Here is a 14,258-nt window from a genome sequence, read left to right as displayed (position 1 = left end):
TTAAATAATCACAATTTCATTTGAGTTCATGACTGCTATAACGCATTCAGTGCACATACATAAAATGTAAATATAACCACATAAGTATATAATGTTTTTTTTTTTTCTTCGTAAAATAATCAATCGAAAATTGATTGCTGTGGTACAAAAGGAATAAAACACCATAACGGTAACAGCGACTTAATTTAAGATCATAGCGTCTCACTGTTTTTTTTTTTTTTAACCGTTATGTTTCGTTTTCTTTCTGTTTGGGGAAAAAAATAGCAAAAACACAACAAATGACAGCGCTGGTTTCCACGCACTTGTTTTATATGAAATAGCTGCCGAAAATGCAACAGTCATGGTAGACTAACAACATATATTTGTACCCTATATATATGTGTTGATGCATTAAATACAAAGACGTACAGTACAGAATCCATATCCATTGTGGTGACATAATGCAAAAATAACCACAGCGATATCAAAGTTAAAAAAAATGGATATACAAAACAAGTTGAAACATGCTGTAATGACAGATAATAATACTTATACACGATGCTAGTCATTAGTCCGATCGTCTGGGGACAAACCAAAAGGTAACATAACTGTGTATATAAAAAAAATGAAAAAGTCCTTGACGTTTAAAAAACGTTAAAATATTTAACCGTTTCTTTTTTCACTCTTTATTCAATACGAAATTCCAGAATGAAGCCCACTGGATCACTTTGTGCTCGAGTGGAACAGACGCAGCCCAGATCAGTACACCCACATCCCGTTAGCTCTGCAAACACACCCACACACACACACACACACACACACACACCCTTAGCTGAGCAACCTAGCTACTTCCAAACTGCACATACATATTAAACCTTTTGGGTCGTCTCTCCTCAGTCCGTCCTCAGAGGAACCAGAAATTGGAGCGAATACAATTTGACTCCGAGGTGGAAAAGTGCTTAAATCCTCGAAGAAAAACCCGACGATGAGGAATGTTTATTCTGCAAGGTACAGGGATCGCAAAAAAAAAAATGTGTTATATAAATTAAATGTTTAATATCCATGAGAAAGATGGTGGGCGGAGCCGGAGCAGTGGACGGCTGTTGGCTTAACAAAACTGTAGATATCGCAAGTCAAATCAGAATGTAGATGACTAATATAGTTTCCTATAGACAATACAAATAGTATCAGTTATAAATGCCTTAAATTCTTTCGATCTGTTTTCATACAGTTGTTTTTATAAGGCATCAAATGTAAATAATCTAAATAATATTTTACAGTAGAAATGTGTGTAGGCAAAAAATAATAATAATAAAAGAAAACCAACATTTGACACCAAATATTAGTAACAGTCGGACGAATATAGCTGAAAATCTGACGCTCGAGGAAAAAAACGGTGCTCATTCCAACGTATACGTTCCTGCAACTGTCCCTCAATGTCCAGAGATGTCCAGATATATTATATAGCATGAGTGTGTCGCTTGCACCTTTTACAATATATCCAGATTTTTAAAACTTGTTTCTAAACCAACATTAACGTGAACCCGGGAATTTTAATGAGAGGAAAAAAATGATTCATGGAATTCTTCAAGTCCTTCAACACCACTCGATTTCTTTGTAAAGACATGATCGGGTGGTGCAGAGATTTTGGGGTTCATGCCCCAGTGTGTTCACGGGAAATTTCCAGGCAGTCTGAAGCGTTTTTTTGTTTCTTTTTTGCTTTTGTTAAAAGTATATTTAGAAAACATGCGTTCCTTCTAGGGACAGCTCACACACAGTCTTTGTACACTGAAGTCCACCAAGGATAAACATGGATGAGGACGTCACTCGGATTTATGGCAGTACAGGTCTTTGAGAGCTTTCAGCTCCTCAATCAGAGTTTTGTTCTGGTTCTCCAAAACAGCCACGCGGTTCTCCAGACACTTCACGTACTCCTTCTTCTTCCGGCGACACTCCCGGGCTGCCTCCCTGGAAAGACAGATAGAGCTGTAATCAGTGTGTATTAATGACAAGTGTCCATCTAATGCTGTTTAGTGGAAATGAGATCCCTCACTGTGATTGTGATTTGAAGACAAAGCACGATACGATCAATGAAAACAATGACACGAGAAATGTATTTTGTCAACGTTGGACATAAAAGTTCTCATAATCGTACTCAAGGATTATACAACCTTGAGTCCTAAAAGGTTGGTAAATTTATTTGATTAATCTGACCACAGAACAGTTTCCCACTTTTGGTTCAAAACATTGTAAATGAGCTTTGGGGAAGAGAGTGTGCTGGCGTTTCTGGATCATGTTCACGCATGCCTTCTTCTTTGCATGATAGAGATTTAACCTGTGTTTGTAGATAAAATGGCAGATTTTAGTTTTCAGTTTTATTGAGCCCATGAACTGATTCCCATTCCAGAATCATGACTTATCGCCCTTGTCCCGTGTACACAGATTTCTCCAATTCTTTAACTCGTTGATTAGTATTGTGTACTCTATATGATGGGATATTCAACTGTTTTGCAATTTTATGTTGAGGAACATTATTCTGAAATTGTTCCACAATTTGTAGACACTACAAATGGGCTCTGCCCATCTTTACTTCTGAGAGACTCTGCCTCTCACTTTTGTAGTTCCAAATTTTTTTTTTTTTTAAGATGTGTTTAAATAGTATGTATTCCTAGTTTAACATTTAGTTTTTAGTTTAATTGTGAATAAAATATAGATTCATGAGATTTGCAAATCATTGAATTCTGCTTTTATTTACATTTTACACATTGTCCCAACTGTTTTTTTTTTTTTAAATTAGGGTTGTATATTAGGTCCCCTGGTGGTCTAGTGGTTAAGATGCAGCGCTCTCACCGCTGCGACCCGGGTTCGATCCCCGGTCAGGGAACCATCCCCAGCCACTCTCAGTGCCGGTCCCAAGCCCGGATAAATTAGGGAGGGTTGCGTTAGGAAGGGCATCCAGCGTAAAACGTGCCAAACGTGCGGAGGATCCGCTGTGGCGACCCCTAACGGGAGAAGCCGAAAGAAAGTTCAGTGTTGTATATTTGCACTGCGATGCTGAGAGATCATGGATAATTGTGACTATTTGGTGGATGCCGAATACACACTACTGCCACCTGTTGGCATGAGAGAGTTATGTTCTCTCACGCAAGTGCGAACGTACGCACGTGCGGTTTGGTGTGTCAGATCAGGCGACCTGTGATTAAACGGTCGATCTCTAGTCATGAAGTTACGCCCGATGCAGGTGTTATAAATCAGGTTGTATTTCATTACCTGTTCTTCATGAGTCTCACTTCTCGTTTGCGTGTGGCCTCCTCAGCACCTCCTTGGCTGGGCAGAGCAGGCGATGAGGCCATGACCACTCCAGGGCCGATGGTACTCGCTGACGCTGTGCGAATCTGATACGCCTGCACATCTCCCGAAGCAGCTGTAGAATGATAAGCGCAGACGTTTATATGGTGATATTAAATTTAAGTCCTCAAAACGCATGCTGAATCGTCTCTGAATTTTATGTGTGTTAGATTTCTGTTTAAGTGTGTGTTCCTGTTAGAGCAGGTCACCTTGGACCACAACTTGGTTGCTGGGCACCAGGATCTGCTGGCCGTCGCTCGTCTGGGCGTACTGCAGGATAGTGGTTCCTGGCTGCGCAGCCGCCGCGTTCGTCATGGTTAGCGTTTGCAGACCTTGCACTCCGTCTGTGCCGTTATTGGCCAGCTGGATGGCTCCGCCCTGTGTGATTGCGACTGAAAGATAAACCGTGAGAAGTTTCCTCAGAGTCCTCATTATGAAAGGGTACGATAGCAGGTGTGCAGTCACAGGTGAGACGGAAACATACTGTACTGGCCACTGCTGGTCTGATAAATGGGGGTTGGCACCGTAACCGTAGTGATGGCAGGTGCAGCATCTTCCTCGGATTTCTCCTCCTCGATTCTCGGGACTCCCGGGGCGTCGGACGACAAGTCGTTCAGAATCTTCCTGCAAAGCAAGGGTGGGGAAAGAAACGCATCGTTAGCGTTCCACTGCGTTACGCAGATAACAGTAGCACTGCTGTACTCCCACACACCTGTAAGAAGGACGCCTGGAGAGGATCTCTCGACGTTTCTGAGAGTCGGTCACGCTGTCCACGGACTCCTGCGAGTCCTCACTCTCGGCCACTGTAGAGATCTGAACAGGATATGCAGACTGTGTGAGATCTGCGTGTTTTAGTCTACAATAAATGTGTGGACAAACACGCCGATGACATGCGTAATTTGGACGTCACATGTGACCTATAATGCCCGGAGTCAATTTAAAGCTGTTCTCATGGATTTTTTTCTCCTATGAACCAAATCTGTGGAAAGAATTCCACAGATTTGGTTTATAGGAGAAAGAAATCCATTATGCAAATCCATATTATTAGAATCACGATTTATAGCATCCCACATGAACGGTGAGTCATTCCAGCGTTACTTTCACCCGTCGAGATAAGCTGAAAAGTCTTTCTTTTTTATTGCGCTTTGGGCAATAATATTGTTTGCAGAAGACACTCACCTGGACAGCCTGCACCTGTGGGGACTGGATGACAGAGGGCTGTGCTGCCTGGATCACTCCGTGTACCTGCACTGTCTGCCCATTAGGCAGCTGCACCAGAGTGACGGTGGGGGTGGCGGCGGTGGTGTGTCCTGCACCCACAGTCACCTATGAGTAGAAATAACTACATATTTAAACTGGCATGAATTGAGGGGTTAAACGTGATCTTTTCTGACTTCTGACATCGAAGGAAATGTATATCGCCACCATTAACATGATGCGTCTGAGCCCTGAGCTTGACCCGATTGGGCTGTTCAAAATCCAAACAGCACTACGTAACCCGAGTGAACACGTGAAATGCTGAGAAGGGTTCTGGTGCTGGTGCTCATATGTACCTGAGCGAGCGTGGCGATCTGGGCCTGGGTGATCTGCTGGGCCTCGGTCTCAGCCACAGCTGTGTCTGCACCCTGCTGGGCCTCCACTCCCACCTCCATGGTCATCGAGTTATCTGCAGACACGCCACGTCACATTATGTAGCAGAATAATAATAATCTTTATTTTATGTAGTGCCTTCAAAATTCACCTCTCAAAGCTTTCAAAAGCCTAAAAACAGAAATGAAATAAAAAATATATATATTCACAAAAATACAAATAAATCACCTTCAAAAGTAAGGTACTCAGCATAAGGCTGGAGCAGGATCATACACGTAGACTACTACATGCTTAATGAAAAATGCTGTACGTCTGCCCTACTCTATCAGGTCTTTAACATCTCTAATGCTTCCCAATCTCAATATTTTTTCAGTCCTGTGCTTCCATTGTTCCAGCTGCACTCTTGTTTTTATAACCCTGAAGAAAGAACCAAAGCCAGTGAGGTTTATTTTAAGCTTTTGTGTTTTCTATAGCTGTATGGAAAGCTTCATTTACACACAGAGTTTGGAAACACCTTGTCTTTTGTGAGACACCTGCACATCCTTTTATTAATATGCAGCAAACTGGCTGGAGGAAAGATGGTCTCATCCCAACAGTCAAACATAAAGGTGGAAGTTGAATGTTTTGGAGCTGGGAATTTTGGAGACTCCGGAAAGTGAAAGGAACCAACATGGCTACCACACAATACTTCAACAGCATGCAATACCGTCTGGACTGCGACTCATTGGAACTGACTTCACTATGAAAAAAGACAATGACCTGAAGCAAACATCTAACTGTTACTTAGTTATTCAGCAAACAGTCAATGCAGTGATATCTATCATGGAACAGCCATGAAAAAAACAACATCTCTTAAAAACAATAAAATACTAAGTATTTCCAAACTTTTTAAAGGCACTGTATAATGAAATAAGTCTTTCGTCGCACGCATTTCTGCAAAATAAGCATTTTTTGATAACGTGGAACTACGGAAGCCTTAAATCAGGCATTGAGGACATTAAACTTAAGTAACGTATCCTGACGTGTCTTATTATTTGGTTGAGACCGATTGTGTCTACATGAGAGAAGCGGTAGACACACTTATCACGGTCTGGATGCTTACAGCGGAAAGTCTGAAAAAATCTGGTGATACCATATGGAGGATATTCAGCCGGTGGGTTTGGTGAGGGTTGGCGCAAATCAATCGTTGTAAAAAAAAGTTTGTTTGGTTGCTATGGCAAGCGATGAGGTTATTAGTGCGCATTGCACTTGCATGACCGGGTGTCTGTATGTTTATGTTAATAATAGATCACATTGCTAACTTAATTCTTTTAAATTGTAGGGAACTAAATATAGGATTATAAATTATGTAAAACCAAATTTTTGACTTACAACTTACAGACAACTGAGCGTTAATTTTCAAGAGATATATCGCCTATTAATAACTATTATAATGACATTTTTTCATATTCATTGCTATTGAAATCAAAACATTGACATACTTATATATATATATATATATATGGTTGGTGGGTGAATCTAACAAATAATCAGGCTATGTTAATAACTAGAGGCCAACCAATAGTGGATTTTACAGATATCGATACTTAGGTTGGATTGTATTTGCCGATAACCGAATAATCAACCGTTTTAAAATGGATACAGGATAAAAAACAAACATAACGCTCCATGTATAATAGTACTGAACTTTATTACAAAAAAAAGTACTGAATCATGGAAATGTGCTAAAGGAAATATGAATACATTCGTTAATAAATATAACTTTATAATAAACAAATTATAAATAATAAATATAGCGTTGTAACAGCAGTGTCAGTGAATCGCCTCTAGAGGCCGCTCTTTTAATGACAGCGGACCAGAAGCTGGAAAAACTATCTACGAAGGGAAATTTTTGTTTAAAAGCCAACCTTTATCATTTAATAAAATATAATAAGTACAACATATATTGAAAATTACATTTTCAAAACATGTCTCTGACATTGTTCGGAGAGATGTTTTAAATGTGGGGTGGGCCATAGTTTCGAGGACCCCTGGTGTATATATAGAGAGAGAGATGCAACGTTTAATCCGCTGTGGCGTATGACTATGAGTTTCGTCTCCAGATGTTCAATGACCCAAATGTTGTGATCTCGGGGTGCAGAGCTGATAAACCGATCGTCTAAACAACGCAGAAAAAGCCACGGACTTCTTTAAAATCCTCCATCTGGTCATGTATAAAAAAATATAATGCATGCAATGCAATAGGAGCTCAGTAATTAAGGTGCTGGGCTACTGATCAGAAGGTCGGGGGTTCAAGCCCCAGTCTTGCCAAGCTGCCACTCTTGGGCCCTTGAGCAAGGCCCTTAACCTTCTGTGCTCCCGGGGTGCTGTATCATGGCTGACCCTGTACTCTGACCCCAGGTTCTGAACAGGCTGGGATCCGTGAAGAAAAGAATTTCACTGTGCTGTAATGGATATGTGACAAATAAAGACTATTCTATTCTTCTAGATAAAAGTAGAGATCCTTTACGAGTGACAAGGTTTGCCAAAACTGCAGTAGAACAATTCAAGTGTCCTGCAGAGACCTGACCTCAACCCCACTGAACACCTTTATAATAAATTAGAAGACTGCACACCAGACCTCCTTCACTAACATCAGTGGCACTAATACTGTTCTAGCTGAAAGATCATAAAACCCCACAGCCATGCATGAAAATCTAGTGGAAAGTCTTCCCAGAAAACCAAACAAGGAACTAAAGATATAGATGTGATGGTCCAGGTATAAACGTTTGTGCTTTACTCTTGGAGGTTCACCAGGTTCATGTTTAAAAATTCTAGACTTTATGCAAATCTTAGGACAGCTGACTTTTCCAGCCATATGTGGTTCCTCCTCAAATTCTTAACACAAAGTTAGAGGCACACAAACGTATGGGACGTCTTTGGAAGAAAAAAAGAAAGACAACAATATACATTGGTAAATGACATTTTTACTTGCTCAAGGAGACCCAAACCTGTTCCAGTAGGACAATGCTTCTTTAATCAGAGTGAGCTCCATGAACATATGGTTTACATAGAAGATCTCGAGTGGCCTGCAACAGAGCAGTACCCGACTTTACTAACACCCTTGTGGTTGATGAACACAAATCTCCACAAACACACTCCAAAATCTAGTGGAACATCTTCCCAGAGGAATCTCTCATGGAGAGATGTCCACAAAATTTCAGCTGGTAGGAGAAAAACGCATGTTTAAAACCAATGTATTTAATGACATGCTCTCATTTTCCTTCCTGGAGACTTGTATCGCTCTTCCAAGGACACAAAGGTTTCCTGACCAAATGCAACATCCTTAAAAGAGTTCAGACTGAAAAACAATAGTCAATGCTTTTCAATGGTCAGTTTTGGTCAGGTTCCGTATTTTGCATTCTTCCTTTTTTTTTTTTTTCTTTTTCAACTAGTTAAGCCTGTTTTCCTCCACCGAGGCCTTACATGGTTTTTTCTCTCTAAGGAACAACCTTCAGTCACATCACAGTTATGCAAAGTATTCCCTGCTGGGAAGTGGTCCAGGAAATTGGTCTAAATAAGCAGCTCTCTGGAGTTTTCCTGCTTTGTCTGTCGGCCGACCCGGAGTATCCAATGCTGGTGAATGGATTGTGTGATTACGCGTGTTTAGATCCTGCTGGCTAAATGAACACGTTCTGAAGATAAATCCACTTGTGATCGTGGTCTAAAATGCAGACAGCGGTTATAAATCATCTCTAACATCCGCAATGTCCACCTTTCTGAAGCAGCCCCTTTATTTATAGCTGCAATCTGTTCATCCTGCATCCAGGCACAAGGCTGCTGACGGCGTCTTCCGTCTGCCGGGGTGGGGGTGGGGTGGGAGAAAACGCACAACGGCGAATCGATGCTTTCAACCTCGGTGAACTTTAAAGCAGCTGAGACGGGAAGACTGCGCCGCTTCTCACGGGCTTGTGTTTGTGCTGCGTGCGATTATCTAAACAAATCGCGTCGCGGACGTTTGTGTCTGGGAGCAAAGCCTGGGTTAGTATTCAAATCACTGACACTTCGCTGCATCGGGGCCGACACTAATAAAGGTTATAGCAGCTTCGTGTAGTCGACGACCTGGGTGAAGCCTGGGCCTGTCAATCAAAAAAGGTTATACAGAGCTTTTACCTGCAGTCCTTTACACAGAAATGTGTCCTGCCACACACTGTAAGAACAGGGTTCATTACATACAAGAAGGCAGAGTGTGTGATAGCGGACTCTGAAATTGCAGTTCTGGCTGAAACTGTCGTGTCAGTTATTGTTTTTACTGAGTGTGGGTGGAAAGTGTGTGAAATGACCTGTAGAAATAACCCCATGTGAGATCTATCAAACGGAGTTCAAACGTCTGAGACCACATTGAAAAATTGGATTTAAAAATAAACTCGTTTAAACGCCACCACACTGGATTTAATCGAAAATGGATCGTCGAACAACATACACAAAATTGTGAAATCCATTCCAGCTTGAGGGAGGAGAGGAGGACAAACCAATCTGAGCCCTAACGTTCTTACTTCTCGCTCACGTTGAATGTCATAATGAATTGGCTGGTCGTTAAATTAGAACAGAAGGAAATAAAAGGATTTTCGCTAGTGCTGGAGACGTGTATGGAGAAGACGACTTTTTGCATGTTTTCTTTAGTATAATCGATGCACTCTTTTCTATCGTCTGTTACAGAACCTGGTCCAAATCCACACCGAGTTTTGAACATAGAACAATAAATAGTAGACTGCATTTAAAAGGACATGACAGAGAAACAATGCTTCGTGATTTTAGTTAAGTTACTGAGTTCCTAAGTATAAAAAGACTTTAAAACTGAGGGAAAGAAATGAAATTTATACTAGGGGTGGCAATCGATATTATTAGAGGGACAGCGCATGCAGGACGTTTTGGAGACAAGGAAAGGGAGGCGAGATTGAGATGGTTTGGACATGTGCAGAGGAGGGACATGGGGTATATCAGTAGGAGAATGCTGAGGATGGAGCCTCCAGGAAGGAGGAAAAGATATAGGCCGAGGAGAAGGTTTATGGATGTGGTGAAGGAAGACATGCTGGTAGATGATTTGAAAGATGCAGATGTAGAGGACAGGAGGGTTTGGAGACGGATGATCTGCTGTGATGACACCAAATTGGAGCAGCCGGAAGAAGAAGAATCGATTAAAATATTTAATTGTGATTAATCGCATCAGAATCAGGTTTATTGGCCAAGTGTGTTGACACACACAAGGAATTTGGTACCAGCTGATAGTGACTCAAAAGTACAAACATAAATATCACTACACATTTAACTTGGAAAATGTAGTAAAAATGTAGTAAATTTAGTAAATAAAACTACATACAGCATGACAACTTAATTGCATATTTTTATTTGTCCAAAACGTACCTTAAATGAATACTTTTCAAGTTACTACTACTCTAATTAACATGGGAATGGACAAATATTGAAGACTAGACATGTTTCAAAGGTCAGAGATGTTTAAAGAACTTGTTTAGGTTTTGTAGACAAGCTTTCTATTCTATTCTATTCTATTCTATTCTATTCTATTCTATTCTATTCTATTCTATTCTATTCCCAGTGGCTCAAACCAGACGACCCTGTTAATATTATCAGATGACTGGGCAGCTAATAAAAATACTCTTGTATATGTTTTAAAGTAATTATGGTGTTTTAATTTACATAAATTATCAAGACACCAAACGGAACATTCGCAATGTTTCCACACGGACGGTTTTAATTGCCGGATGCGTTGCGTCATGGCGGATTTTGGTGCCGATTTAAAACTTGGTGCATCAGTAGAACAAATGTTTGTTGATTAAAAATAATTTTCAGTGGAGTTTATTTATTTATTGATTTATCTGAGTAAAGAAAGGACAGTGCGGATCAGTGCCGTTAAAATGATTTTGCATTAACGCGTTAATTGAAAGTAATAAAGCCCTAATATATGAATGGTCTTAACCAAAAAAAAAAAAAAAATAGTGGTGAGATGATAAGCAAGAATGGAACGAATGCACTCCTGAGACCTCGTGTGCCTCCATTTGCTTTACTTTTGTTGAAAAATCTCCAGACAAGCACGCGTTCCCAAAATAATCACCTTCTGAGAATTCTTTGTCCTCAAAAATATTGGTCATCATTTGTTTCTTTGTCACAGCTGATGTCGCTTATCAAGGCCCTGACAGCGAGATCATAAACAGAATCAGGATTGAAGAGTATTTGGAAAGATTTAAAGTATTTGACGCTTTGATGTAACGACTATTCAAGTTTTTTTTTATTTTGCCCAGGAGTATTTATCATGTGCCCTGCTGCTGAACAAGTGCTGATAATAACATAGAATTAACATAGAATATAGAACATTTAGCTTGGCCGTAAAAAACCTGTGCGTTGTGAACGTTCCCGTTGCAAAAAAAAAAGGCCGCTAATCCTGTGCAGAGCGATTATGATTACCACAGCAGTCCCCCAGAGACATTAACATCCATATGCCTGGAAATCTTATCCCATCTGAACGCCACTTACGACTACAATCAACTGGTCTGATCATTGATGCTATTGGATGATGTATTATGAGAGACTGCGAGTCTCAGACAGGCTAATCCGATTTCTCGGCAACGCACCAAGCAGGAACTGCAGTTAAAGAAACTCGCCATCTTGTGTGCAGCGCAGAATACAAACTAGATTCAGAGTAGCAACTTAAAGTGATATATTTTTAGTGCATGGCCTTAAATGACCCGGGAGGGACATGTACACAGGGCTCTTTAAAATGACTCTGTAGCTAAATTAAATGTGGGTAATCCGATTATTGTCAAGTGCTAGGTTAGATTTCATGCTGTGGCTCAACACCTATATTTCTGAATCAAGTCATCATTCGATAGTTGTGTCAGGACTCTCATTTTCATGCTTGGTGACAGAAAGAAAGGATAGAAAGAAAGACTTAGAAGCTAAGACGGTGCACAAGACCATGCAGACCTCAGGAACGATAGCGCTTTTTTTGGGAGTAGTGAGGACACCTTTAATACCTCTCCTGCACCTGGACATGTGGGTAATTGAAAGCTAGATTTTTTGTTTTTCTGCATCACATACAACAGATTCATATTAAAGGTGTACGAAAAAAAAAAAAAAAAGCGCCGTTTGAAACCACTGAAATAAACACAATATTCGTATTTAACTGTACGTAGTGTTCATTTATTATCAGCTCAAAATCATTTCAGTTCATTGTTTCGTTTTTAAAACATTTTCACACTCATGTAGCACTAATCTGGGCCTGGCTGTGGGATCCTTCCAGCACTTGACATTCTTCTGTACTGGTCTGGACTGTCTCCCCTAGCCTACTATTTACACTCTAATGGGCAAATAAAACGTGAATAGGCATGTCAGTAGGCAGCATGGATAGCACAAGGCTACACCATGCAGAAGTCCGTCGAGACCTGACTGCACAATAGTACTTTTCCTTTTTAAGGATGTCTTTATACCCGTCTTGCACCTGGACACGTGGAGATATATATACACACACCGAGCCAGCAACTTTATGGCCACCGATCAGGTATAACCTTATGACTAATGTTTCCAAAACAGTCCTGACCTGTCGAGCATTAACAGTAACTTCTTCAGCGGTTTGAGCTACAGGAGCTCGTCTGTTAGATCGGACCACACAGTCCAGCCTTCGCTCCTCACGTGCATCACTGAGCCTCGTCCGCCCGTGACCCTGTCGCAGGTTCACCACTGTTACTTCCTTGGAGCACTTTTTATAGATACTGACCACTGCAGACCAGGAACACCAGATAAGAGCTGCAGTTTTGGAGATGCTCTTCCCAGTCGTCTAGACGTCACAATTTGGCGCTTGTCAAATTCGCCAAATCCTTACGCTCACCCATTTTTCCTGCTTTTAACACGTCAACTTTGAGGACGAAATATTCGCTTACTGCCTGATAAATCCACCCACTAACAGGTGCCATGATGAAGAGATAATCAGTGTAATTCACTTCACCAGTCATATTGTTATGCCTGATTGGGGTGTATATCAGTTTTTGGAGTAATTATTGGAAATCTACACCACTTACACCTTTCTAGGTAACAGTTTCATATTGACGGTGTACAGAAATGCTCTTTCTCTGAATTAAACAGAATATTCATATTTATCTGTCCATTTATTTTCAGCTCGAAATGCATTTCAGTTTATTAATATTTAATTTACAAAACATTTATACACTCGTATATCACTAATCTGGACCTGGCTGCAGGATCCTTCTAGGACTTGCTATTATTCTGTAGTGGAGATCAGAAACCTGCTATTTATACTCTAATGCCCAAATCATATAAAAACAGACCGGTCAGTTGTCCATTTTACCAGAAATTAATATAAAATAATAATAATAATGCTTCATATTCGAGCCCCAGAGAACGAACTGGAGACTAGTTGAGCTGGTTAGAGACCTGGTTAGCGTGATGGAAGCTATGGTAGATAGCTAGATAGCTATCTAGCTAACGCGGGGTGGCTAGTCAGGTTAGCCTGCCGGAGCGCTCACACACCCGGAGATGACACAACCGGATCACGCACGCACGCACTGCTTTGTTCGCTCGTTTCCGCTTCGCCCTAAACGGTGCCACTGCCTTTGCTCCGGAACACAGCCCGGTTTACCCCCCGTGTCCAACAGGCTCCCCTCCCTCATGTACTACAACCCCGCCGCCATGATCTCTTTGTTTCCTACGGGCCGAACCCGACCCGAGCTCTACGTCTTATACGGGCGAGCTCCCTCCCTTCCCCCCCGCCGCCGGGACACTTTGTCTTCTCTTACCGATACACGCTCCTTCCGTCACTCGCGAGCCCTCGGAGCTCCACTTTTTATTCGGGCCGACACGTAAGAGACCGCGTCAGGCTACACCTCCGCCGCGTCACCGACAACAACAACGACACACGCGCAGGGAAGGACGAAGGAGAGCCGAGCGCCGCCGAACGCCCACGAAGCGCTCACGGAACTTGCCGAGCTTCAGACGAAGATTTCTCACACGCGAGCGAAATTGCACGAAGGCTGCCGAAAGTTGAACTGTTTAAAGGTCGTGTAGAAGCGTGGATTGTGTTTAAGAAGATTTTTCTTTGAGAAGCCCTTCTCCATATTGTTCCCACATAGACACACACGATGAATAGGAAAAAGAAAAATTAGAGGAATATGTAATCAAAGCAAGATGTGAGCAATGCACTATATATGTAGCAAAATATGGGCTATATAAATTCACAATATGAGATACTGTATGTAGATTGTATATACAACTGTACAAACATTATACACAGTGTATATACAGATCAAGTCAAGAGTCGAGAAGCTTTTATT

At 41.3% G+C, this 14,258-nt stretch overlaps 1 protein-coding gene across 1 annotated transcript; it reads right to left on the bottom strand.

Moving 5' to 3' along the window:
* Positions 1-13,863, bottom strand: creb1b (cAMP responsive element binding protein 1b). The gene is made up of 8 exons (XM_046845617.1): positions 13,725-13,863; positions 4,881-4,993; positions 4,507-4,653; positions 4,040-4,140; positions 3,812-3,951; positions 3,537-3,719; positions 3,250-3,403; positions 1-1,947 (listed from the first exon to the last, which is right to left on the bottom strand). Exons 2-8 carry the CDS (start codon positions 4,983-4,985, stop codon positions 1,803-1,805), a joined length of 975 nt encoding a protein of 324 aa, XP_046701573.1. The 5' UTR covers positions 4,986-4,993; positions 13,725-13,863; the 3' UTR covers positions 1-1,802.
* Positions 13,864-14,258: the final 395 nt, after the last annotated feature.

The sequence above is a fragment of the Silurus meridionalis genome, chromosome 3 (assembly GCF_014805685.1).
Source record: "Silurus meridionalis isolate SWU-2019-XX chromosome 3, ASM1480568v1, whole genome shotgun sequence".
NCBI classification, from domain to species: domain Eukaryota; kingdom Metazoa; phylum Chordata; class Actinopteri; order Siluriformes; family Siluridae; genus Silurus; species Silurus meridionalis.
Note: the sequence above shows the minus strand (reverse complement) of the source record. Positions and strands in the feature narration are given on the sequence as shown.

Coding starts and splice junctions, on each gene's coding strand:
- creb1b (XM_046845617.1), bottom strand. CDS start 4,985: ATGACCATGGAGGTGGGAGTGGAGGCCCAGCAGGGTGCAGACACAGCT. Junction 3,404..3,536: donor CAACCAAGTTGTGGTCCAAG/GTGACCTGCTCT, acceptor ATCATTCTACAG/CTGCTTCGGGAGATGTGCAG. Junction 1,948..3,249: donor GTGAGACTCATGAAGAACAG/GTAATGAAATAC, acceptor CTGTCTTTCCAG/GGAGGCAGCCCGGGAGTGTC.